Source organism: Zeugodacus cucurbitae, chromosome 5, assembly GCF_028554725.1.
Source record: "Zeugodacus cucurbitae isolate PBARC_wt_2022May chromosome 5, idZeuCucr1.2, whole genome shotgun sequence".
NCBI classification, from domain to species: Eukaryota; Metazoa; Arthropoda; class Insecta; order Diptera; family Tephritidae; genus Zeugodacus; species Zeugodacus cucurbitae.
This window is the reverse complement of record NC_071670.1, coordinates 60,516,698-60,541,065: the sequence shown is the minus strand read 5'-3', so window position 1 is coordinate 60,541,065 and position 24,368 is coordinate 60,516,698. Positions and strand designations below refer to the sequence as shown.

General features: G+C 34.8%; 2 protein-coding genes across 2 annotated transcripts; both read left to right on the top strand.

Annotated features, from left to right (window-relative positions):
• Nucleotides 1–229: 229 nt before the first annotated feature.
• Nucleotides 230–2,721, top strand: LOC128922158 (putative exonuclease GOR). The gene is made up of 2 exons (XM_054231798.1): nt 230–832; nt 1,153–2,721. The coding sequence occupies exons 1-2, from the start codon at nt 736–738 to the stop codon at nt 2,448–2,450; spliced, it is 1,395 nt and encodes a 464-aa protein (XP_054087773.1). The 5' UTR covers nt 230–735; the 3' UTR covers nt 2,451–2,721.
• Nucleotides 2,722–6,518: 3,797 nt separating this feature from the next.
• LOC128922290 (putative exonuclease GOR) lies at nt 6,519–8,642 on the top strand. The gene is made up of 2 exons (XM_054232251.1): nt 6,519–6,792; nt 7,113–8,642. The coding sequence occupies exons 1-2, from the start codon at nt 6,696–6,698 to the stop codon at nt 8,408–8,410; spliced, it is 1,395 nt and encodes a 464-aa protein (XP_054088226.1). The 5' UTR covers nt 6,519–6,695; the 3' UTR covers nt 8,411–8,642.
• The last annotated feature ends 15,726 nt before the right edge of the window (nt 8,643–24,368 follow it).

Here is a 24,368-nt window from a genome sequence, read left to right as displayed (position 1 = left end):
TAGAGAGTTTTTCCTTAAAATAGTTTGGAATCAGATTATCAGAAAAATCAGTAAAATTTTGGTACAAAAACGATTTAATATTGTTGAATGTAGTAAGAAGTTATAATATTATAAATTAAAAACTGACTTTTTAGCATCAAACATCAATTTATTATGTCTCAAAATACATTTATTATTAAGAAAAACAGCTATAACAAAAAGTAAAAACAAAAACTAAACTAAACAAATACTGAGATTTAGCTTATATTCCAAACAATAGATGACTTAAAGTGACAAACAACTAACTATCTTCCATCTCTGCAGGTTGACAATAAGTGCGACAGAGAGGGCAATACTATAAGCGATTATGTCAAAGGACATTCGTTAACAGCGGTCACCTGTAATCAAACTACCTGAAAAGTTATGATTCTGGAGTTGATATTACGGAAATTTTTGTATAAAAGCCAGAATTTTTTCAGAAGTCTTCACTAGCGATTTCGTCGTTAACGAAAATACATCGGTGTTTTTCTGTGGTTCTAAAACTCAAATTTAGCCTCAATAGAGTTCTTGTGTGCCTTTTGTGAAAGAACGTTAAAAATTTTTAAAATAAAATTAACGATAGTCAAAAAATTTTAAAATAAAATTAAAATTTTTTTTAAATACTTGAGTCATAACCATCCATATAACCATCAGATCGTGCATAATCTTACATAGAAGAACTAAAATCCTTTGCTTAAAAACTAACTGCAAGAAAATATGGCTCAAAGTGATAGTCCGGCAGAAGTTTTCAAACGCGGGGACAGTTTTGAAATGCTCGCAGCGTGTCAGAATGCTTTGCATTCTATTAAGCAACGTAAGTATAATAAATATATATTTTTATTTTTTATTTTTAATTCAGATAGATAGATCAGACATTTGAAAAAGAATTATTAACAATATCTTAACATTAAATATACTCTAAAAGAGTATATTAGCTTGTGACTAGAAATAACATTTATCGAGAATTTAAATAATTAAAATATTTTAGTTTTTTGACTTCGATATGTTACAGGCCATATTACGAAATTATAGCATACATTTAGGCATATTAACTAGGTATTCTACAATATTTACTGTTATATTTAATTTGCTCACCAACATACAACTAATTACAAGCATTTTTTTTCCTTTCAGCCGATGGACCTCTGGCTCACCAGAGGTGGAGCACCGGTGAGGTGTGGGTAAATTACAAAGATCAGCTTATTGCACATCATAATCAACCCAGCGTCAGAGCAGAGGCAGAGGCACTTTTTAGGCAAGGGCAAACATTTGTTGACATGCTTAACTGGAAAATCTTTTTGCAAGCAAATAAAAAATTTGATGAATATGAACGGTTGTTAAACGCTGTGGTACGCCAGAACGAACAGGACCAACGCAGTAAACAAAACAAAAATAAAAAGGCGCCTCAGGCGCCTCGTATTACCATAAAATATGTCGCCATAAATCGTCTGAATATTTCACAGTCGGAATTGGTGAAGAAATTGCAACGTTATGCTGTCGCACCACAACTATTGCGCACCTACGGCTTTCCTGTAGAAAGCATTAAATTCCACGGTAAAGTAACCATATACAAAAAGTTACCATGCCTTTCATATGAAGCGTCCACCAACACTGACGACAATGAGGATCCAATTGAGTTGGAGCGTCAATTCGTGCCGGATGAAGATAATATGAAGAAGCAATGCGTACGCTGTGAACGTACTTTCAAGGTCACACAATCTGGCTTTTATGTAACGCTCGAGAATTGCACCTTCCATTGGGGTAAATTATTTACATTAAGAAATACTGTTCAATATACCTGTTGTGCAGGTTCTGAAGAGTCAGTGGGTTGTACCACTAATTCAGTGCATGTGTGGAACGGCGTTGTGTCCGGCATAAATGGTCCTTATAACAATTTCGTACGCACGACAAGCGGTCCACAGTCCGCCGAGGCCAAGGTGTATGTTTTGGACTGTGAAATGAGTTACACTGCAAGTGGACTGGCTGCGACCAAAGTTACTGTGATTGACTTTGATGGTCAGTTGGTTTATGAGCACTTTGTGCGACCCATTGCTGAGATTGTCGACTATAATACGCGTTTCTCTGGTGTGCGCGCGAGAGATGTATATCGGCGCAATAAAAATGTAAAGACTCTTCGCCAGGTGCAGCGTGATTTGCTGAAAATCATCGACGCCAACACTATATTGATTGGACATGGTTTGGAGAATGACTTACGCGTATTGCGTATTCTTCATAAGACAGTTGTGGATACGTCCATTGTGTTTCCACATTATAATGGGTTTCCCCATCGCCATTCCCTTAAATATTTGGCAAAAACGTACTTGAATCGTTACATACAATTACGCGGCCGAAATCATGATAGTTTGGAGGATACTCGTATATGCTTAGAACTGATGCTGTGGAAAGTGGGCATCGACATGAAGCGCTCATAAGTGGTGCATCGGTGGTAAAGGCTAGGAGTGTGCTATGTCTGTTTGGTGCACCCTAGCGGCAACGCTGTGGTGGCGTGGCTCTTTACAAATAAATCATGCTCTGCATTGAATTTCTCATCGCACTGAGAGCATTTCGTGCTTACTTATTCAACGCTGCTGCGTCAAGTTCCTCCACATTCCAAAGGTGTCTTACCTGGGAATTTACTTGTTATTCCTTCCTGTTGAAATAACATTCAATGGTGCACTGTCGCCTCGTCCACCACAGTCCATATGAGTAAATGAGAGAGTGAGTGATATATATTAATGTTGTTATTATATCACTTATGTATTTGTAGAAAATGTATGATTCTGTAATACTTTCATTATTGAAAATATCAATATCCTCCCAAAAATTATAAAAAAAAATAAAAGTAAAAAAAAAATTGAATAAATTAATTTAAAAGAATATTTGAAGTTTAAATTTTTAATTAGAAATGTGAATTGAAAAATTAGGAGTTATTTTCGTAAGCTTTTCAGATGGGGTTAAGGAGATGAGATGAATTTGAAAATATAATATTTCCGCTGTTTGTCCAAAAATAATAAAAAAATTTCTGTGAAGGGGACTCACATAAGCCGATTACCAAAAAAAAAAGTATATTCCTCTTTCAGTTTCTTTATAAACTGATTGTCTTCGACCTATCATAAAAGTCATTTCAAATAGATTTTGACCCTATTTCTCAAATGTAACATCCAGATCGATCATCGCTAGAGAATTGTTTAGGAATAATTATATCAAACTCAAGTTCTTGATAGCCTCTAGGGTTTTCTTCTTCTTAACTGGCGTAGAAACCGCTTACGCGGTTATAGCCGAGTCCACAACAGTGCGCCACGCATCTCTCTACGCCTCTTCATACAAAATATAAGAAGAAATTCTATGGGCACTGAGTGCCCCAAGTCACGTATAGCGTACTGACCATATAAAATGCCGTTACTTTCTTATTATAAAAGCTATGTACTTAAAATTTTGTCAACTTTGGACTGCCCTATCCCCAGAAATTCAATATCAAAAATGAGATTGGGCACTGAGTGCCCAACTCACGGTTCTAAGGTATAGGAATATCGCCTTTCTATAATAGTTCAATTATTATCGATAGTAGAGTGTGATTTTAAAGCATCGTTAGCTTTGAATCTAAGGGGATAACGTTTGTAATATTTTGGTCGTATATCTGAAGTTTGGATGGTCGGAAGAGCTTCGGAAATGTTTGGAAAACCTTTATATTTATGTCTTGCAATAGATTGGATTAACGACTTCTCTAGACCAAACTCTTTTTTCTTATTTTCTGGAAGTACAAGTCCGTGCAAGTGGTGTATACCCTCAGGCACAAAATTTGTCCTCAAGTGTCTTTATATGGTCAGTTGTTTGTTATCAACAAACACATGCGCTTTTAATGAATAAGAGACGAACATGCAGAGAGAAAGCTGGCGCAGCTATATTATCCTAACGCCAAGATTCCGCCTCAGTGTAGAAGAAGTTGCTAGGTAATACTAGGCCGATCTGGACGTATGGCATTCACATCTGGGACAGGTTTAGCGGATTAAAAAATAAAATTAATTCAAGCTTTTCAGAATAAAGTTCTTCGCACCATAGTGAGGCTCCCTTGATATAAGAAAAATTATGTCTTCCAGCGACTTTTAAAGTAGCTCACTGTAAAGGACACAATCGTTGTATTTTGGGATACCATAAAGTTAATATTTGCAATTCAACTGTTGGAGAATGTTTTGAAGAGATGCCACCCGCTAGTTCCCCCCTTTCAATTCAATTATTGTAAATTTTTATGTGTTTTTGGTATTTATTTTACACTATCATAGTTCATCCTCATTGTGTAATTATTTACAATAAAATAGATTCTAAATATGTATATTAAAAATATTAATAAAAAAAATTCTAAATTTTACTATAAATTTGAACTGTACACACCATATATGCACTGGTACGATGCTTAGCCTCATTGGATGTAATAGCTGGGTAAACCTGTCCTTGTTTCAAAGGGTTTCATAAATTTTTATAAAAGTTTCTTTAATAATTATTGGCAACTAAGATAACTTTTTAATATTGCTTGGAGAATAGTCTGTGTTATTATAGTAAGGAAAAGATGTACACTTAATATCATATTAATAATAGATATCTTACTGAATTGTTGATATTTTTGGTATACACACTGAGTGCGAATGGTCTCAACAACATCGACCACCATGACACAAACTATTACGGTCTTTCAATATCTGCAGTACAAAAAGGTGAAACTGACTCGCCCCTCTGAACTGCAGATTTGACTATACTTATTCCTGTTAAGCAACGTAATTTTAAAAGACAATGCAAGTAACATTCGCAGCATAATTTCGTGCCAAAATCATTGTTATGCCATCTGAGGTGATCGAAAAAGTATTTTTCACTACTCAAAAATTCAAAAGAGCTATTATTTGCTTTGGCCAATAAAGGCGGCAACTCGATAAATTTTGTAAATGCAGACACCGACATTAAACCCTATATTATGCAATGGATCAACAATTCTCTGAATTGAAATATTTTTGTCCTTCAAAATGTCCCTCATTCATGTTTGCATACTTCAAAACTGTATATTAGCGCATAACTAACTCAATTACCTGTTATAACAGCATTGTTTACCACCGCTACTTTGAATATTTTCCTTTGTGTCTGTATTGTTGAATACTTTTTTTGCGGTAAATTTTCGCTGTTAAAGTGGTTTAAGGTTACACGGTTTAAACTAAGCCTTTTTAGGAAAACTCAATTATTGACGATTTCCGAAAAACATGTTTTTCAATTATTTTGTGTGAATTTTTATATTTATGGGAGAGCCAAGGTCGTGTTTTTAAGGGTTGCGAATTTCCGCGGCATTTATAAGCTGTAAAAACCAAAGGTATGCAAATACCCAAAATTGTTGTGGGTAATAGAAAACTGGGAATTTCAACTGTATTACCGTTATATTAGTGAATTATTATAATTTTATTTTATTTTATTCATCGAAATCAAATTTTGTGGGGTTTGAGGAACGGAATGGTTAAGCTTTGATGATAGTGATTAACATTAATAAACTTAATGATTTCTCGCATCTATGGAGCTATTTATATATTTATTTTGTATTAAGAAAATATGTTCGTACCTTAATTCTGCAGAGAAAAAAATATTATTTCTAATATTTTGATTTACTTTAACATATAGTAGAGTGTTGTATACTCTAACGAAGGATGCTTCCTTAGCGAAATTTGATTATGAATGAAGGCAGATCAACTTAAATTATTTCGATAAATTAATTTATTTCTATTTCAAATTAATGTTGAACAATGATTAATATGGTTTATTGAGAAATTGTTTGCTGCTTTATACTTTTCTGAAATAAAACCTGAACTGTTTTGAGACTAGATTACTTTCCCTATAATTGATAGACACCTATTTCCATTTTAATATAATATTTATTTTTATATAATAGTGTTATGGATGATATAAACGTTTAGAGAGTTTTTCCTTAACATAGTTTGGAATCAGATTATCAGAAAAATCAGTAAAATTTTGGTACAAAAACGATATAATATCGTTGAATGTAGTAGGAAGTTATAATATTATAAATTAAAAACTGACTTTTTAGCATCAAACATCAATTTATTATGTCTCAAAATACATTTATTATTAAGAAAAACAGCTATAACAATAAGTAAAAACAAAAACTAAACTAAACAAATACTGAGATTTAGCTTATATTCCAAACAATAGATGATTTAAAGTGACAAACAACTAACTATCTTCCATCTCTGCAGGTTGACAATAAGTACGACAGAGAGAGCAATACTATAAGCGATTATGTCAAAGGACATTCGTTAACAGCGGTCACCTGTAATCAAACTACCTGAAAAGTTATGATTCTGGAGTTGATATTACGGAAATTTTTGTATAAAAGCCAGAATTTTTTCAGAAGTCTTCACTAGCGATTTCGTCGTTAACGAAAATACATCGGTGTTTTTCTGTGATTCTAAAACTCAAATTTAGCCTCAATAGAGTTCTTGTGTGCCTTTTGTGAAAGAACATTAAAAATTTTTAAAATAAAATTAACGATAGTCAAAAAATTTTAAAATAACATTAAAATTTTTTTTAAATACTTGAGTCATAACCATCCATATAACCATCAGATCGTGCATAATCTTACATAGAAGAACTAAAATCCTTTGCTTAAAAACTAACTGCAAGAAAATATGGCTCAAAGTGATAGTCCGGCAGAAGTTTTCAAACGCGGGGACAGTTTTGAAATGCTCGCAGCGTGTCAGAATGCTTTGCATTCTATTAAGCAACGTAAGTATAATAAATATATATTTTTATTTTTTATTTTTAATTCAGATAGATAGATCAGACATTTGAAAAAGAATTATTAACAATATCTTAACATCAAATATACTCTAAAAGAGTATATTAGCTTGTGACTAGAAATAACATTTATCGAGAATTTAAATAATTAAAATATTTTAGTTTTTTGACTTCGATATGTTACAGGCCATATTACGAAATTATAGCATACATTTAGGCATATTAACTAGGTATTCTACAATATTTACTGTTATATTTAATTTGCTCACCAACATACAACTAATTACAAGCATTTTTTTTCCTTTCAGCCGATGGACCTCTGGCTCACCAGAGGTGGAGCACCGGTGAGGTGTGGGTAAATTACAAAGATCAGCTTATTGCACATCATAATCAACCCAGCGTCAGAGCAGAGGCAGAGGCACTTTTTAGGCAAGGGCAAACATTTGTTGACATGCTTAACTGGAAAATCTTTTTGCAAGCAAATAAAAAATTTGATGAATATGAACGGTTGTTAAACGCTGTGGTACGCCAGAACGAACAGGACCAACGCAGTAAACAAAACAAAAATAAAAAGGCGCCTCGGGCGCCTCGTATTACCATAAAATATGTCGCCATAAATCGTCTGAATATTTCACAGTCGGAATTGGTGAAGAAATTGCAACGTTATGTTGTCGCACCACAACTATTGCGCACCTACGGCTTTCCTGTAGAAAGCATTAAATTCCGCGGTAAAGTAACCATATACAAAAAGTTACCATGCCTTTCATATGAAGCGTCCACCAACACTGACGACAATGAGGATCCAATTGAGTTGGAGCGTCAATTCGTGCCGGATGAAGATAATATGAAGAAGCAATGCGTACGCTGTGAACGTACTTTCAAGGTCACACAATCTGGCTTTTATGTAACGCTCGAGAATTGCACCTTCCATTGGGGTAAATTGTTTACATTAAGAAATACTGTTCAATATACCTGTTGTGCAGGTTCTGAAGAGTCAGTGGGTTGTACCACTAATTCAGTGCATGTGTGGAACGGCGTTGTGTCCGGCATAAATGGTCCTTATAACAATTTCGTACGCACGACAAGCGGTCCACAGTCCGCCGAGGCCAAGGTGTATGTTTTGGACTGTGAAATGAGTTACACTGCAAGTGGACTGGCTGCGACCAAAGTTACTGTGATTGACTTTGATGGTCAGTTGGTTTATGAGCACTTTGTGCGACCCATTGCTGATGTTGTAGACTACAACACGCGTTTTTCCGGTGTGCGCGCGAGAGATGTATATCGGCGCAATAAAAATGTAAAGACTCTTCGCCAGGTGCAGCGTGATTTGCTGAAAATCATCGACGCCAACACTATATTGATTGGACATGGTTTGGAGAATGACTTACGCGTATTGCGTATTCTTCATAAGACAGTTGTGGATACGTCCATTGTGTTTCCACATTATAATGGGTTTCCCCATCGCCATTCCCTTAAATATTTGGCAAAAACGTACTTGAATCGTTACATACAATTACGCGGCCGAAATCATGATAGTTTGGAGGATACTCGTATATGCTTAGAACTGATGCTGTGGAAAGTGGGCATCGACATGAAGCGCTCATAAGTGGTGCATCGGTGGTAAAGGCTAGGAGTGCGCTATGTCTGTTTGGTGCACCCTAGCGGCAACGCTGTGGTGGCGTGGCTCTTTACAAATAAATCATGCTCTGCGTTGAATTTCCCATCGCACTGAGAGCATTTCGTGCTTACTTATTCAACGCTGCTGCGTCAAGTTCCTCCACATTCCAAAGGTGTCTTATCTGGGAATTTACTTGTTATTCCTTTCTGTTGAAATAACATTCAATGGTGCACTGTCGCCTCGTCCACCACAGTCCATATGAGTAAATGAGAGAGTGAGTGATATATATTAATGTTGTTATTATATCACTTATGTATTTGTAGAAAATGTATGATTCTGTAATACTTTCATTATTGAAAATATCAATATCCTCCCAAAAATTATAAAAAAAAATAAAAGTAAAAAAAAAAATTGAATAAATTAATTTAAAAGAATATTTGAAGTTTAAATTTTTAATTAGAAATGTGAATTGAAAAATTAGGAGTTATTTTCGTAAGCTTTTCAGATGGGGTTAAGGAGATGAGATGAATTTGAAAATATAATATTTCCGCTGTTTGTCCAAAAATAATAAAAAAATTTCTGTGAAGGGGACTCACATAAGCCGATTACCAAAAAAAAAGTATATTCCTCTTTCAGTTTCTTTATAAACTGATTGTCTTCGACCTATCATAAAAGTCATTTCAAATAGATTTTGACCCTATTTCTCAAATGTAACATCCAGATCGATCATCGCTAGAGAATTGTTTAGGAATAATTATATCAAACTCAAGTTCTTGATAGCCTCTAGGGTTTTCTTCTTCTTAACTGGCGTAGAAACCGCTTACGCGGTTATAGCCGAGTCCACAACAGTGCGCCACGCATCTCTCCTTTTGGCGGTTTGGCGCCAATTGGTAATACCAAATGAAGACAGGTCCTTCTCCACCTGGTCCTTCCACCGGAGTGGAGGTCTCCCTCTTCCTCGGCTTCCACCAGCGGGTACTGCATCGAAAACTTTCAGAGCTGGGGCACTTTCATCCATTCGCACAACATGACCCAGCCAGCGTAGCCGCTGTCGTTTTATTCGCTGGACTATGTGTATGTCGTCGAACAACACATACAGCTCATCATTCCATCTTCTGCGGTATTCGCCGTTGCCAATGTTTAAGGGACCGTAAATCTTCCGCAAAACCTTTCTCTCGAAAACTCCTAGTGCCGTCTCATCGGATGTTGACACCGTCCACGCTTCTGCACCATAAAGTAGGACGGAAATGATGAGGGACTTGTAGAGTTTAGTTTTTGTTCGTCGAGAGAGGACTTTACTTTTCAATTGCCTACTCAGTCCATAGTAGCACCTGTTGGCAAGAGTGATTCTGCGTTGGATTTCAAGGCTGACATTATTATCGGTGTTAATGTTGGTTCCTAGGTATACGAAATTATCTACAACTTCAAAGTTATGACTGTCAACAGTGACGTGGGAGCCAAGACGCGAATGCGCTGACTGTTTGTTTGATGACAGGAGATATTTCGTCTTGTCCTCGTTCACCACCAGACCCATTCGCTTCGCTTCCTTATCCAGGCGGGAAAAAGCAGAACTAACGGCGCGGGTGTTGTTTCCAATGATATCGATATCATCGGCGTACGCCAGTAGCTGTACACTCTTGTAGAAGATTGTACCTTCTCTATTTAGCTCTGCAGCTCTTATAATTTTCTCCAGCATCAAGTTAAAGAAGTCGCACGATAGCGAGTCACCTTGTCTGAAACCTCGTTTGGTATCGAACGGCTCGGAGAGGTCCTTCCCGATCCTGACGGAGCTTTTGGTGTTGCTCAACGTCAACTTACACAACCGTATTAGTTTTGCGGGGATACCAAATTCAGACATCGCGGCATAAAGGCAGCTCCTTTTCGTGCTGTCGAAAGCAGCTTTAAAGTCGACAAATAGATGGTGTGTGTCGATCCTTTTTTCACGGGTCTTCTCCAAGATTTGGCGCATGGTGAATATCTGGTCAGTTGTTGATTTTCCAGGTCTAAAGCCACACTGGTAAGGTCCAATCAGTTTGTTGACGGTGGGCTTTAGTCTTTCACACAGTACGCTCGATAGAACCTTATAAGCGATGTTAAGGAGGCTTATCCCACGATAGTTGGCGCAGATTGTGGGGTCTCCCTTTTTGTGGATTGGGCAGAGTACACTGAGATTCCAATCGTCGGGCATGCTTTCTTCCGACCATATTTCGCAAAGAAGCTGATGCATGCACCTTATCAGCTCTTCGCCGCCGTATTTGAATAGCTCGGCCGGCAATCCATCGGCCCCCGCCGCCTTGTTGTTCTTCAAGCGGGTAATTGCTATTCTAATTTCTTCACGGTCGGGGAATCGGGTTCGCCATCTCCTGGTGTTGTACTTTCACTGCCATTCAGCAGGCTGGAGAAGTGTTCCCTCCACAAACACAGTATACTCTGGTCATCAACCACTAGATCACCGCTGGGGGTCCTACAGGAGTAGGAGAGTCTAGGGTTTTACTCCAGATAAATACTTATGTATTGCTACGATCTTTTGTCTTACATGTCATATTAAGTGAGTAGACTACACTATGCTTTCAAGGGCTTTCCATGTTTATAAAAGTGTATGGAAGATAATTGTTCGTCAGTTAAAACCATTGATTTGAATAATTGAAGAAGTAAGGAAGGGCTAAGTTCGGGTGTATACGAACATTTTATATTCGCGCAATTTATTTATTTATTTTGTCCAATATATTCGGCATAAATTCGAAAAGAGAATAACGAAAATCATTATATATAGCATATGGAAGCTTGGGAAATTTCTGGATCAGTCATCCAAGGTTATACGTTCCCTTCATTTTGCTAAGATGTCTCACATATTAACCGAAATATGTGGTATAAATCCCACCGTGTTTTTGAAAAGGCAGCTAGCTGAGTTATGATCAGATTTAACCCATTTTGTCTGAGAGATTTAACGATGTTTTTAGTAAAATATTATCCTTAGGCATTGGGATCTTCGTGTTCCATATCGGAAGCTTTGAAAAGCTATAGTTCGATTTTAAAAAAATGTTCAATAAGTTATTCTACACCTCAAATTTCAACATAATCTTTGTAGTGGGCGTGGTTATAATCCGATTTCACGTATTTTCATGGTGTATAATGGGATACTATACTAAAATATCTTTATCAGTTATCACGTAGTTAACTGCATTGGTTGCACAGGTTGTTTCCTTTATTTTATTCTTAAAAGAAGAAAGATCTATTTAATTACCAAGGCAATTCTTGGGAATAAATTCTTGAAACTAATATACAAAAACGTTTTTCTCCTATCCAAAGTCGATTACCTGAATTCGCGCAACAAAGGCGTTTCTGCAAGGATTCTTAAATGATTTATATGGAAAACCTATTTCGCCCTACCTGTATAGAACCTACCAAGAATGTAATAGCTTAAATGAAGGTCTTTTTATTGTGCATTATGTTCTTTAGCAAACGATACCGAAGACCAAAGCTATTATTGTTTAATTTATGATATAGTGGGAGAGTTATTCGTTTGTGTAGTTCTATGCGTTGGACTGCTTTTAACTGTAGTATTTCAAACAAAGTTGAGGGTTGCAATCTGCAACTTAAAAACCTCAGGTCGTCATAATGACGACGTGAAACTCTTCACGTACCAAAAGTATTCTGAATAAAATGCAGTTTTCGGAATATTATATAAAGTAGCAGTACTGGGATTTAATTCAGTCAATTGAATTACAAGAGAAGGAGAGATATGTATGGGGATATGAATTTTAGCTATTCTAAAAGAGTATTCGCATTTTGTGATATTAAAAGCAGTATCACTAAGCAACATACCATGTACCTCTCTCATATAACCAAAATTTGAAAAAAATTTGATTTAGACAAACCAGATTTCAATTTTGAATTTTAGAATTATTGAATGAAATACTGCTATAAAAGATATTTGGAAATCGGCATTTTAAAAAGGTTCTAAAATTTCCAACGGTACTCAATTGACCTTCAACGCTTTTAGCGCTAAGTACTTATAAATTAGAGAACAAAGGATTACGCTAATGTTTGGCGGCCAATAATAGACTACCTGCGCAGCATGTATGCTGAGAGCCGACTTTATAAGCGAACGAAATCGCTTCTTCGTCTTAGTTTCGAATCTACTTCGATCATATCACAATCGCGCAATTTTCTTCACTGCAGCATAAAGCAAAAAAATTACAAATATTTTATAGAAAAAATATTTTATATTTCTGAGTTAACTTAGTTAAAATATTAGAAAACACACTCCAAAAACACATACCAAATAGAAGAGTCTTATAGAATTATTCAAAATGAATCGTTATCAAACTATGTACCCCTTTGATCAACAATTTTTCGGCGTCATGCCCGTTTATGCTTTCGTTATGGGACCGCCTCATGCCTCAACCATATTGGAGAGCTGGGCCGGGCTATAGAAATCGTTTGCATTACCGGCAACGTTCAGCACTGATGCCAAAGGAATGTAATAAGCCAAAACAAGAGAGGCAACAGGAGCAAAAACTTAAGAAAACCGAAGAACTGAAGCAAAAACAAGAAAAACGGCAGGAGGAACATCAGCAAGAGTTCAAGAAACCAGAGGAAGAAGAGAAAGTGAACAACGAACCAAAACAAGAGGTGGAAGTTGATGAAACCAATGCCTGGCAGATCCCGAGATTGTATGGAAAGCAGCCACAAAAGAAATTATTGCAGACGTTAATACTGGAAGAGGAGGTTATAGATGCTTTACAAGATCGTCACTTGGAGGAGGAACTCCGTGCAAAGCATGCATTACAAAAAATACACCTTGAAGAGGAGCTAAAAGCCAAAAGAGAATTAAAAATGCGTCACTTGGAGGAGCAACTCAGGGTTATGCACTCATTGCAGAAGCAACAACTGGAAGAAGAGCTAAGAGAGAAGAGATTATTGCAGGAGCGACAACTGGAAGATGAGCTGAAAGCTAAGGAGTCTCTGCAAAGGCGTCACCTAGAGGAAGAGTTGAGAGTCAAAGAGTTATTGTTGAATCGTACGCGAGTGTCAAGAAAACAGCAACACGAATGCAAGAAACAAACATCAATACCAAGACAACAACACGACTTACAGGAGAAGCCGACGAAAAATCAGTTAAGGCAAGAGTTAGACAAATTACGGCAACTGCCGGGTCATGCAGATGTAAAGAAAAAGCAACTGAAGAAGCTGCTCACGCAACAGATATGTCAGTTGAAGCAGGAGATACAGCTCGAAAAGACAGGAACAGCTAAAAACTGTGATGAACAAAAACATGATAATGTGATTAATTCCGTAATTCTGGATGAATCGTTGTATCCACTCACCAGAGCTTGTGACATGCCGGAGGCTGAGTGTGCTAAGCATTCAAATCCGTTGTGGCACGATGATCATCCTGTTGAGAGCGACACGCTCGAAGGATGTGTGGAGATCCACGAAGAACTACCAAATCTTTCTGGATTAACCGCATACGAAGGGTGTTCTACTGATAGCACTTCAACTTCGCGGATAGAAAAGACTGATACAAGGAAGTCACCAATAATAGATAGTTTATCCAACCCAGTGATAACAGATGCGAACAAAGATGGAAGCCATACTCTCTCCGATGAGTGCGGTAGAAATTCACTAATAGACAAATATAACTGCAAATCGCCAGACATGAAGTCTAAATCAAGTTCCTTCTCTGTTAAGAGCAACGATCAGTACTACATTCAGTTCGGTGAGCTCGGCCAAATTTTGCCGACAGGACCAGTAATTGAATTTGAAAGTTATTGCAGTTCGTTCTCGGTCATATCAGAAACCAATGATGAAAATGTTGCTGGTGTAATGATCAATGGCAGAGATAAAAACTACACAATGTTCGATGAGTTCGGTAGAATTTCACCAATAGAACACTGTGGTCCAAGTCATAGCAAATTGCTACCCAGTGAATCTGAAAATAGTTGTAGTTCTTTCTCTGTAATCTCAGAAACTAGCTTTGATGCGTGCGATGACTTTGGTAGAATTTTGAAAATAGGAAAAATTAAAAGCAAATCCCCAGACACGGAGTCTAAATTAAGGTCATCCTCAGTAAAGACCATTGACAAAGATCGAAGTTACACTCGATGCGATGACTTTGGTGGAATTTCACCAATAGAAAAGTGCAAATCACCAACCACGGATTCTAAATCAAGTTCCTTCTCAGTAATGAGCATTGATAAAGCTTACGTCGATGAGTCTGGTACAATTTCGGCGATAGAAAACTCAAATTCAACTAGTCGTAAATCGCTGGAAATGGAGTATAAATCTTGTCAGAGATCCTTCTCTGTAATACCCGATACTATCGATAATAACGCGGATGGTCTACCGAAGAGTGATAAACATCAAAACCATATGCAGTTTGATGAATCCTTCCGTAAAGATTGCATACGCTGTGGCCGCCCCTTCTACGTCAATGATTTAGGCGAATATTTAAAGAGCGAAACTTGCACCTATCACTGGGGTACTTTACACTATATGTATAAGGGTAAGCAGGGTTACACTGCACAATATACCTGCTGTAAGGGCCATAAAGATTCGGAGGGTTGCATACGTAGTGCTTTACACATTTGGAGCGGTGTTGTTAACAGTCCCTAGAAGGACTATTGGCTGATTGACGGAATGGCGTGTAATTTTCAATTGTTAGTTCTTAAGTTAAAATTTAGTTTATTTTATAAATAAACAAAAAAAAAAATATTTAATACAAAAAATCTAGAAACATAACCTCATTGTTTTGAAAACAAAACAAAAAAATAAATATTGAATACAAAAACAGAAACATAACCTCATTTTTTTATTTAAATAACTTGGTCCAACTTTTTAACAGGTGATAATCCCAAAAAAGCCTGTTTGTTAGAGATATATGGATCTAGACCGATTTCAGCTGTATATTCGGTAGAATGAGGCTTGGGAAAGAAGAGAGCGTGTTTTATTATTTGACGCATACTTTCAACTCAATGTCCACTACAACTAACTCAGCAGAGAGCATATGGAGCTGAGATATTTCGTAGTATAATTTCACCCGTTTGCGTTTATTTATGGTGTAAAGTCACCGATAACCGATATATACGGAGTTGAAAAATCCTTATACTAGATATATGGGAAAAGGGAAGCATAAAAGCATGAGTGACCCAGGGATCATATTAAGAAAAAATGTTGTCTAATTTCAATATGATACCTCAGGAAGATAAATGGGATGGGAAGTTGGTTGTGAACTGATTCCGGGCATTTTCAGAGTGTTGGAAATAATCAGAATATCGAGGAAATATTGTACTGCAATTTTTTATTGAAATTGATCAACTAGTTCTTGTGATATTGAGATATGGGGTTCAATCGAAAAGTAAATGGTGGCGTGGGCGTGTCCATCCCTACTTAATATTATAAATGCGAATGTAAGTTTGTTTGTTACGCTTTCACGCAAAAACTACTGAACCGATCATCATGAAACATTGTACGTATACTCTTGAAGGTACTAGAAGTAACATAGGGTACTTTATATTAAAAAAAAAAAAATTAGATGATTTTTGAATGTCGAGCCCTCGACGAGACAATATGGATGATTTTGATAATGGAATTGCACGAGAGCTAGATTATGATTTCATAGCACTGCAACATCAAGTGACAGAATTAGTGCCTCAATTACTTCCAGAGCAAAATCATGTTTTCCATCAAGTTTTACGTAAAATAGACTCCGGTAGTGGTGGACTCTTCTTTCTCGATGCACCAGGAGGAACTGAAAAAACGTTTTTACTTAACTTATTATTAATGTCCGTCAGAAAAGACCAAAAAATAGCAGTTGCCGTAGCTTCGTCAGGTATTGCCGCGACGCTATTAAACGGCGGTCGTACGGCACATTCCGCTTTAAAATTACCATTGAATTTGGCACAGGAAGATTCGCCCATCTGTAATTTTAGTAAAAATAGTTCACAAGGTAGAATTCAATCTTTTAGTGTGGGATGAAAGTACAATGTCTCACAAGAAGGCTATAGAAGCTTTAAACCGGACCCTCCAGGACTTGCGAGATAGTACAGATATAATGGGAGGCATGGTAGTTTTATTGGCAGGTGATTTCCGTTAAACCCACCCAGTGATTCAGAGGGGGACACCAGCAGATGAAATTCAAGCGTGCATTAAATCGTCAAGCTTATGGTCGACAGTTAAAAACTCCGCCTGAAAACGAATATGAGGGTGCATCTTCATAATGACGTGGATTCAGGACTTTACGCAGAAATGTTGTTGAAAATTGATGATGGTTGTTTAGACGTTGACGCTGAAGGCTACATATCACTGTCAAGAGAATTTTGTAATTTAGTAGAAAGTGATGTGGATCTCATTGCTAATGTTTTTCCGGAATTACAACAAAATTTGTGTAGTGATCAGTGGTTGTGTGCAAGAGCAATATTAGCACCAAACGAGGTTCAGGGAGAAATGAAGGAATATTTGTCAATGGATACAATTATGGATACGGAACTAAGTACTTCATATCCTGTGGAGTTTTTAAATTCACTTGAACTATCGGTACACCCCGTCACATAAACTTCAATTGAAACTAAATGTACCAGTAATGCTTATGCGAAATCTAGATGCTCCTCGGCTATGTAATGGAACAAAGCTTCGGATAACAAAATTGGGACAAAACATACTTGGCTACTATTTTAACAGGTGTCGGTAAGGGAAATAGTGTTATAATACCTCGGATACCAATTATTCCCACTGACCTTCCATTCCAATTTAAAAGGATTCAGTTTCCCGTCAAGCTTATCTTTGCTGTTACTATAAACAAGGCACAAGGACAAACATTACAGGTAGCAGGAGTGCATTTAGAAAACCCATGCTTCTCTCATGGTCATCTTTATGTAGCCTGTTCACGTGTATCCAGTGCCAGGAATTTACACAAATTTGCACGCGACAGGAAAACTTATAACATTGTCTACAAAAATATCTTAAATTAATACTTTGTATTTTATTTTTTTAAATTGTTAGAATTCAGAATTATTTATTTGTGTTACGGTGAAATATATTTTAACATTTGTTGTTGCATTTCAATAAGCACATATTAAAGTGTTGAAACTTCTGTCTGTAGTAATTTTTTAAAATTGTTAATCTCAGCAAAACAATCAAATTTAGTTATCATATTGACTCATTTCTATTATTATACCCTTACCCTTTATCTCTCATACTTATTTAATGACTCCACTGCGGGCGAAGCCGCGGGTAAAAAGCTAGTTTTTTTATAATTTTGAGTTTTTATACTCTCGCAACAAAAGTTGTTGCGGTTGTATAAATATAAAACTAAACGAGTTAGATATATATATATATATATATATATATATATATCAAAATGATCAGGGTGATGAGTCAAAATCCGAATGTCTGTCCGTCCGTCCGGCCGTCCGTGCAACGCATAACTTGAGTAAAAATTGAGCTATCTTGATGAAACTTGGAACACATGTTACTTGGGACCGTGAGAGGGTAAAATCGGACCACTGCCACGCCCACAAAATGGCGAAAACCGAAAACACATAAAGTGTCATAATTAAGCCATAAATAAAGTTTTAAAAGTAAACTTTGGAAAAAAGGATCGCACTAGTAAGGGGCATATTTGGATGTAATTTTTTTGGGGAAGTGGGTGTGGCCCCGCCCCCAAATCGGTTATTTGTATATATCTCGCAAACCAATAAAGCTATAGAAACCAAACTTGCTGCAGTCGGTTCCCTTACGTACCCCACCACACACCATGAAATTAGTTGAAATCGGATAATAACCACCCCACCTCCCATACAAAGGTTAGGTTGAAAATTACCAAAAGTGAGTTATCTCACTAACGAAAAACGTCAGAAATACTAAATTTTACAGAAGAAATTGCAGAAGGAAGCTGTACTCAGATTTTTTTACAAAATGGAAAATGGGCGTGACATCGCCCACTTATGGGTCAAAAACCATACCTCAGGAACTACCCGACCGATTCGAATGAAATTCGATACATAATCGGTTCACAATCCCGACAACTTCCCATATAACTCATTTTTGAATCACATCACATGTGATTGTCGAATTTGGGCTATAACTTTTCAAAGCCCCGAAATCGAATATAAGGAATTCAGTGCCCCATGGTAAATTTTCACCGAAAATTTCGGTAAATCTCTCAGGTATCTTAATTTAATTTACAGGAAATATTTTTCTTCTAATAGTGTAACTTCCCTTAGCTCTAATACACCTAATTATAGGATTTTCAAATTGTGTGTTATCTTAATAAGCTTGTTTCCTTTATTTTATTCTTAAAAGAAGAAAGATCTATTTAATTACCAAGGCAATTCTTGGGAACAAATTCTTGAAACTAATATACAAAAACGCTTTTCCCCTAACCAAAGTCGATTACCTGAATTCGCGCAACAAAGGCGTTTCTGCAAGGATTCTTAAGTGATTTATATGGAAAACGTATTTCGCCCTACCTGTATAGAACATACCAAGAATGTAATAGCTTAAATGAAGGTCTTTTTATTGTGCATTTGTTCTTTAGCAAACGATACCGAAGACCAAAGCTATTATTGTTTAATTTATGATATAGTGGGAGAGTTATTCGTTTGTGTAGTTCTATGCGTTGGACTACTTTTAACTGTAGTATTTCAAACAAAGTTGAGGGTTGCAATCTGCAATTTAAAAACCTCAGGTCGTCATAATGACGACGTGAAACTCTTCACGTACCAAAAGTATTCTGAATAAAATTCAGTTTTCGGAATAATGTATAAAGTAGCAGTACTGCGATTTAATTCAGTCAATTGAATTACAAGAGAAGGAGAGATATGTATGGGGATATGAATTTTAGCTATTCTAAAAGAGTATTCGCATTTTGTGATATTAAAAGCAGGATCACTAAGCAACATACCATGTACCTCTCTCATATAACTAAAATTTGAAAAAAAGTTGATTTAGACAAACCAGATTTCAATTTTGAATTTTAGAATTATTGAATGAAATACTGCTATAAAAGATATTTGGAAATCGGCATTTTAAAAAGGTTCTAAAATTTCCAACGGTACTCAATTGACCTTCAACGCTTTTAGCGCTAAGTACTTATAAATTAGAGAACAAAGGATTACGCTAATGTTTGGCGGCCAATAATAGACTACCTGCGCAGCATGTAAATTAATTCCCGTATCGCGGGAATTTATAAAAAAATATAATTTTCTATCTGCAAACGCGCAGAGAAATAAAATACGTCATATCGGTACGATTGCCGGAGACAAAATCTATCCTTTATTTTCAAGTTACTAATATTTATACATTTTCTTATTATTTACTTAGGGTTATTACATATTGAAGCTGAGTTGGAAACAAAGAAAGTGTCAATTTACATTAATATCATTTTCAGCATTTTTAGGCAGAACGTTAAGTGTTCTGTTTTAATTTTATTATGCCTTCTTGTGAGGTCTACAAATATTGTTTGTATAAGAATGGATTATTCTAATGCGAACGGAAAAAGTATATCGAATTCTTAAATAAGCAAAGATTTTAATTTACGATCCCGCACAAGTACAAAGTGTAAAGATTCAATATTGTTTACAGTTATGTTCAAGTGGCTGTGTGGAGGCTGTCGTTAACTCCCCCCTTCCTAAGATGAATCGTCCCCGATTCACTATTATTTTGAGTTAATTTATATATTTGATCTAAAAGAGCATTATATGTGACTTCTTGTAGTTGCACATTTTCTATTGGTTTGGGAATTTCGCGAGATTTTTTTAATTTTAATATTATGTAAATTATGAAAAGTATTCCCAAGATTAAAATGATGTACCAAAAATATGAATAGACTTTGATATCCTTATTCCGTTCTGCTAAAATGTTTATATTATCTAATTTTAACAGTTTATTAGTTGTTTCAATATATTCTAAAATTTCAAAATTATTGATATGGTTGTTTTTAAAATAATTCCAGATTTTTGTTTCTATATTTTCATAAGTTTGATTATTAATCACTGTATTATTTTCAAATGTTATTAAATATGTTCCATTTAATGTTTGATTGTCTACAATATTTTTTCCTGAGATTAATATTGCTCCTGGTTTTATTTCTTCTATTTTCAAATTTTTCTCTTTTAATTTTTTACATTTTCCTTGTTTTTTATTTAATATTTCTGATAAACATGTACTTTTTTTATTTAATTTGCAATATGTTTTTGTAATTTCAGTTTTACAATTTTGTATATTAAAAAAATTATTATTACAATACGTTATGTTCTGATCAATTATAAGCTTACCATCTAATTGAGCTATGGCTCTTACATCATAGTATTTACATGTTAATTCTATTTTAGGGTATTTGATATAAAGTATAATTATATCTCCTTTTTGTGCTATTTTAAATTTTGAAATGTCCATTAAGTCTGTAATGGTCATTGTACCATGTTGGTAATATGTTATATTTTTTAATTCATCAAAATGTAAAATTGTTGGATTTAAAATTCCTATTTTCCCAAATGTTATTGTATTTATTATATTTTGTAGTTCATGTATAATGTATTGATTTCTTCTTCTTTTGATTTTTCTGGCTGTGTTATCACCTTTAATATTATTTATTGTATCAGTTAATTCTGTTATTACTTTAAAAATTTCTGAATTTGTAGTAAATTGTTTATTGTTATTTATTGTTAGATCATTTAATCTATCATTTATTTTTATGAAATCGTCATGGTCTGGAGTTCCTGCTATCCATTTCCAAAGTGTACCTAATTCATTTATTCCTCTTTTTTGTCTAATATGGTTTTGTTTTAACTGTCCTAATAAAGTTTCAATTAACAATATTTCTGATTCTGTTTCTTGAGTGGTAATTTCTAAATTATCATTATTATCTATTCTATACTTCATATTGTTATAAAAACTTCTTTTTTCCTCTGCTATTATATTTTCAAAGATTGTTAAATTAATGATGTGAAATATATCTCCATATTCTTCATAAATGGAAACGTCTCCATTTTCAATAAGTACGTAGTCCTGTCGGGTATAATCTATGATATCAGCTGTCGTTAAGCCAATTAATAATGTGAAAATTGAAAGGATCATTTTGAAAACCTATAAATAATTATGATTTTATGTTATCTTTATGTATAATTCTATTTCTATTATTTATTATTATCTTATTTCCCAAGTTTTCTTTAACTTGTTGTTTCTTATACCTAGGTTCTAATTTATTTCTTTCTCCTATTATTTTTTCATAAATAATTTGTCCAGCATGATATTGCTTATCTGTCCTATGTTTATTATGAGACATTAGCATTTTTTCTTGTGCTTGTTTTAAAGTGGTTGGTAAATTTTCATGGCTTACCTTATTATAAAGTACTTCATTTGGTTTAAATTTCGTTACCGAATGTATTGTTTTATTGTATTGTTGCGCTGCTCTAAGTACTGTTTCTAAATTACTGACAATATTGTATTCTTCTTTTATACATCTGGTTATTTCAATTATAGTTGAATGAACTCTTTCAACTTGTCCATTAGTTGTGCTATGACGTGGATCACAAAAGTAAATTTCAATATTTAACCTTTGCATTAAGGATTTAAATGTTGGTGTGGTAAAGCTTGGTTCATTATCTAAAGTAATTTGTTTTACATCTGTGAAGGTTTGTAGTAATTCTAAAACCTTTTCTTCGATATTTGACTTGTCTTCTATATGCTTCAATATTAAAAATTTTGAATAGGCGTCTACACATGTGATAAATTTTAGTTTTTGTGCGTAAAAAATGTCTAAGTGAAGCTGTTCTCCTTCTTTCTCTGGAATTGGGGCTTTACCTATTGGTATTTTCTTAGGATGGCGATCATATTTATTTTTATTGCATATCATACAATTTCGAATGTATTCTTTCATTCTTTTCCTCATTTCGGGCCAATAATACAATTTCTCTATTTGTTTAAGATTTTCATTATAGCTTCGATGAGCTCTATTATGGGTTTGTTCGATTAATCCGGACTGATCTTCTCTATTAATAATATCCATTGGAAAAAGTTTGGTAAATACAAATTTGTTTTGAAAGGTTTGTTTTAGAGCTTCTTGGATTTCGTGCAAGTCTTCAACAGTGCAGTGAATTGCCGTCACTAACTTTGGTTGAATATATTCTTTCAAAATCGTCATTAAATTTTCTATTGTATCATACTCTATTAAATGCCTTTTATTCCCAAATGTTTCGATTAACTCATGAATCGTGAACCTATTTTTACTTAGTACAATTTGCTGTTTAAACTGATTTAATGGTTTTTGTGTTTCCTTTATTTGATTGTTTTCACTACTCTGTGCTGAGTGTTCTGAATCTTCCGATTCGTTTGTTAAGTGGTTTAATTGAAGGCGGGAAAGTGCGTCTGCTACTACATTGGTTTTACCGGGTTGGTATACAAATTTAGGAGAGAATTCTTCTATAATTGCGTGCCATCTTTTCATTTTTGGATTCGGGTTACGGGGTGATAAAGCAAATGTTAATGGTTGATGATCAGTATGTATTTCCAAATTGGTTACACCGTAGAGGTAATTTCGTAGATTTTTTAGTGCCCAAACAATGGCATAAAGCTCCTTCTCATTAGTTGCGTAATTTCTTTCAGTTTTATTAAGAGTTTTTGAGATGAAGGTAATTGGTTTACCTCCTTGTGATAGTACCGCACCCATTGCAAAGTTAGATGCATCGGTAGTTAATACAAATATTTTTGAGTAATCAGGTTGTGTTAATTCCATTTCTGAAGCCAAATGATTCTTTAATTTATTTAATGCAGATATTCCTTCGTCATCTAGAGTTATTTCAAATTTTTTTGATTTATTTTTAGAAATCCTACCATTTTCTCCCGATAGGTATTTTGTCAAAGGTTTGGCTATCGCTGCATAGTCTTTAACAAATTTACGATAATATCCTGCAAGCTCTAAGAAACCTCTTAATTCCCGCAAGTTTCTTGGTATTGGATAATTTAATATTAATTTTATTTTATTTGGGTCTGTTTTGATAACATTTTTAGCTACTACATAACCCAAAAACTCTATTTCTTTCGCGAAAAATTTTGATTTTTCTAATGAAATTTTCATATTAGCATTTTTTAAAATTTCTGTAATTGTTTCCAAATCCTTTAAGTGTTGAGTTATATTTTTTGAAAAAATAATTATATCATCCATATAAACGTGACAAATTTTTCCAATATGTTCTCGCAATATGTCATCCATTGCTCTCTGAAAAATTCTATGAGCATTTTTTAAACCAAAAGGCATTCTCAAAAATTCATATTTCCCATTATTAACGGAAAAGGCTGTTTTCTCAATATCATTCTTTGACATTAAAATTTGATGAAATCCTGATTCTAGATCGATGCTTGAAAAATATTTTGCTTTGCCTAAATTAGACAATATTACGTTAGTATCCGGAATAGGATAACGATCGGAAATTGTATGCTCATTTAGCTTTTTGTAATCAATTACCATTCTAAGTTTTGGTGTTCCATTCTCATTTGTACCCTTTTTTGGTACCACCCAAATAGGTGAATTATACGGACTTTTACTCGGTCTTATGATATTTTCATTAATCAATTTTTTTATTTCTTCATTAATAAATGAATTTACAGATAAGGGATATGGATATTGTCTGCTCCATATCGGATCCTCATTCTTCATTCTTATTTCCGCTTTTACTTTTGTCATAAAGGGAAAGTTTGTATTAATTCTTGAATGCATGTGAGCAATTTTTTCTTTTATATGTGTTTTAAGATCTCTCAATTCTTCATCTTGATTTTCATTGTTTGAACTTTCGGAATTATTTTCCGAATAATAATTGTCATTATCACCATTCATTTCTGAGCCACTTTCACCCAATATTGAATAGTTATCGTTCATGTTGCCGGTAAATTCATCGGCTGGCGCTTTAGAGAATTTTTCCTCTAAAATAATTTTGTTTAGATAGTT

Excerpts from the sequence above, each read along its gene's own strand:
- LOC128922158 (XM_054231798.1), top strand. The coding sequence starts at position 736 with ATGGCTCAAAGTGATAGTCCGGCAGAAGTTTTCAAACGCGGGGACAGT. Across the intron at positions 833-1,152 it reads TTTGCATTCTATTAAGCAAC|CCGATGGACCTCTGGCTCAC; the intron begins GTAAGTATAATA and ends TTTTCCTTTCAG.
- LOC128922290 (XM_054232251.1), top strand. The coding sequence starts at position 6,696 with ATGGCTCAAAGTGATAGTCCGGCAGAAGTTTTCAAACGCGGGGACAGT. Across the intron at positions 6,793-7,112 it reads TTTGCATTCTATTAAGCAAC|CCGATGGACCTCTGGCTCAC; the intron begins GTAAGTATAATA and ends TTTTCCTTTCAG.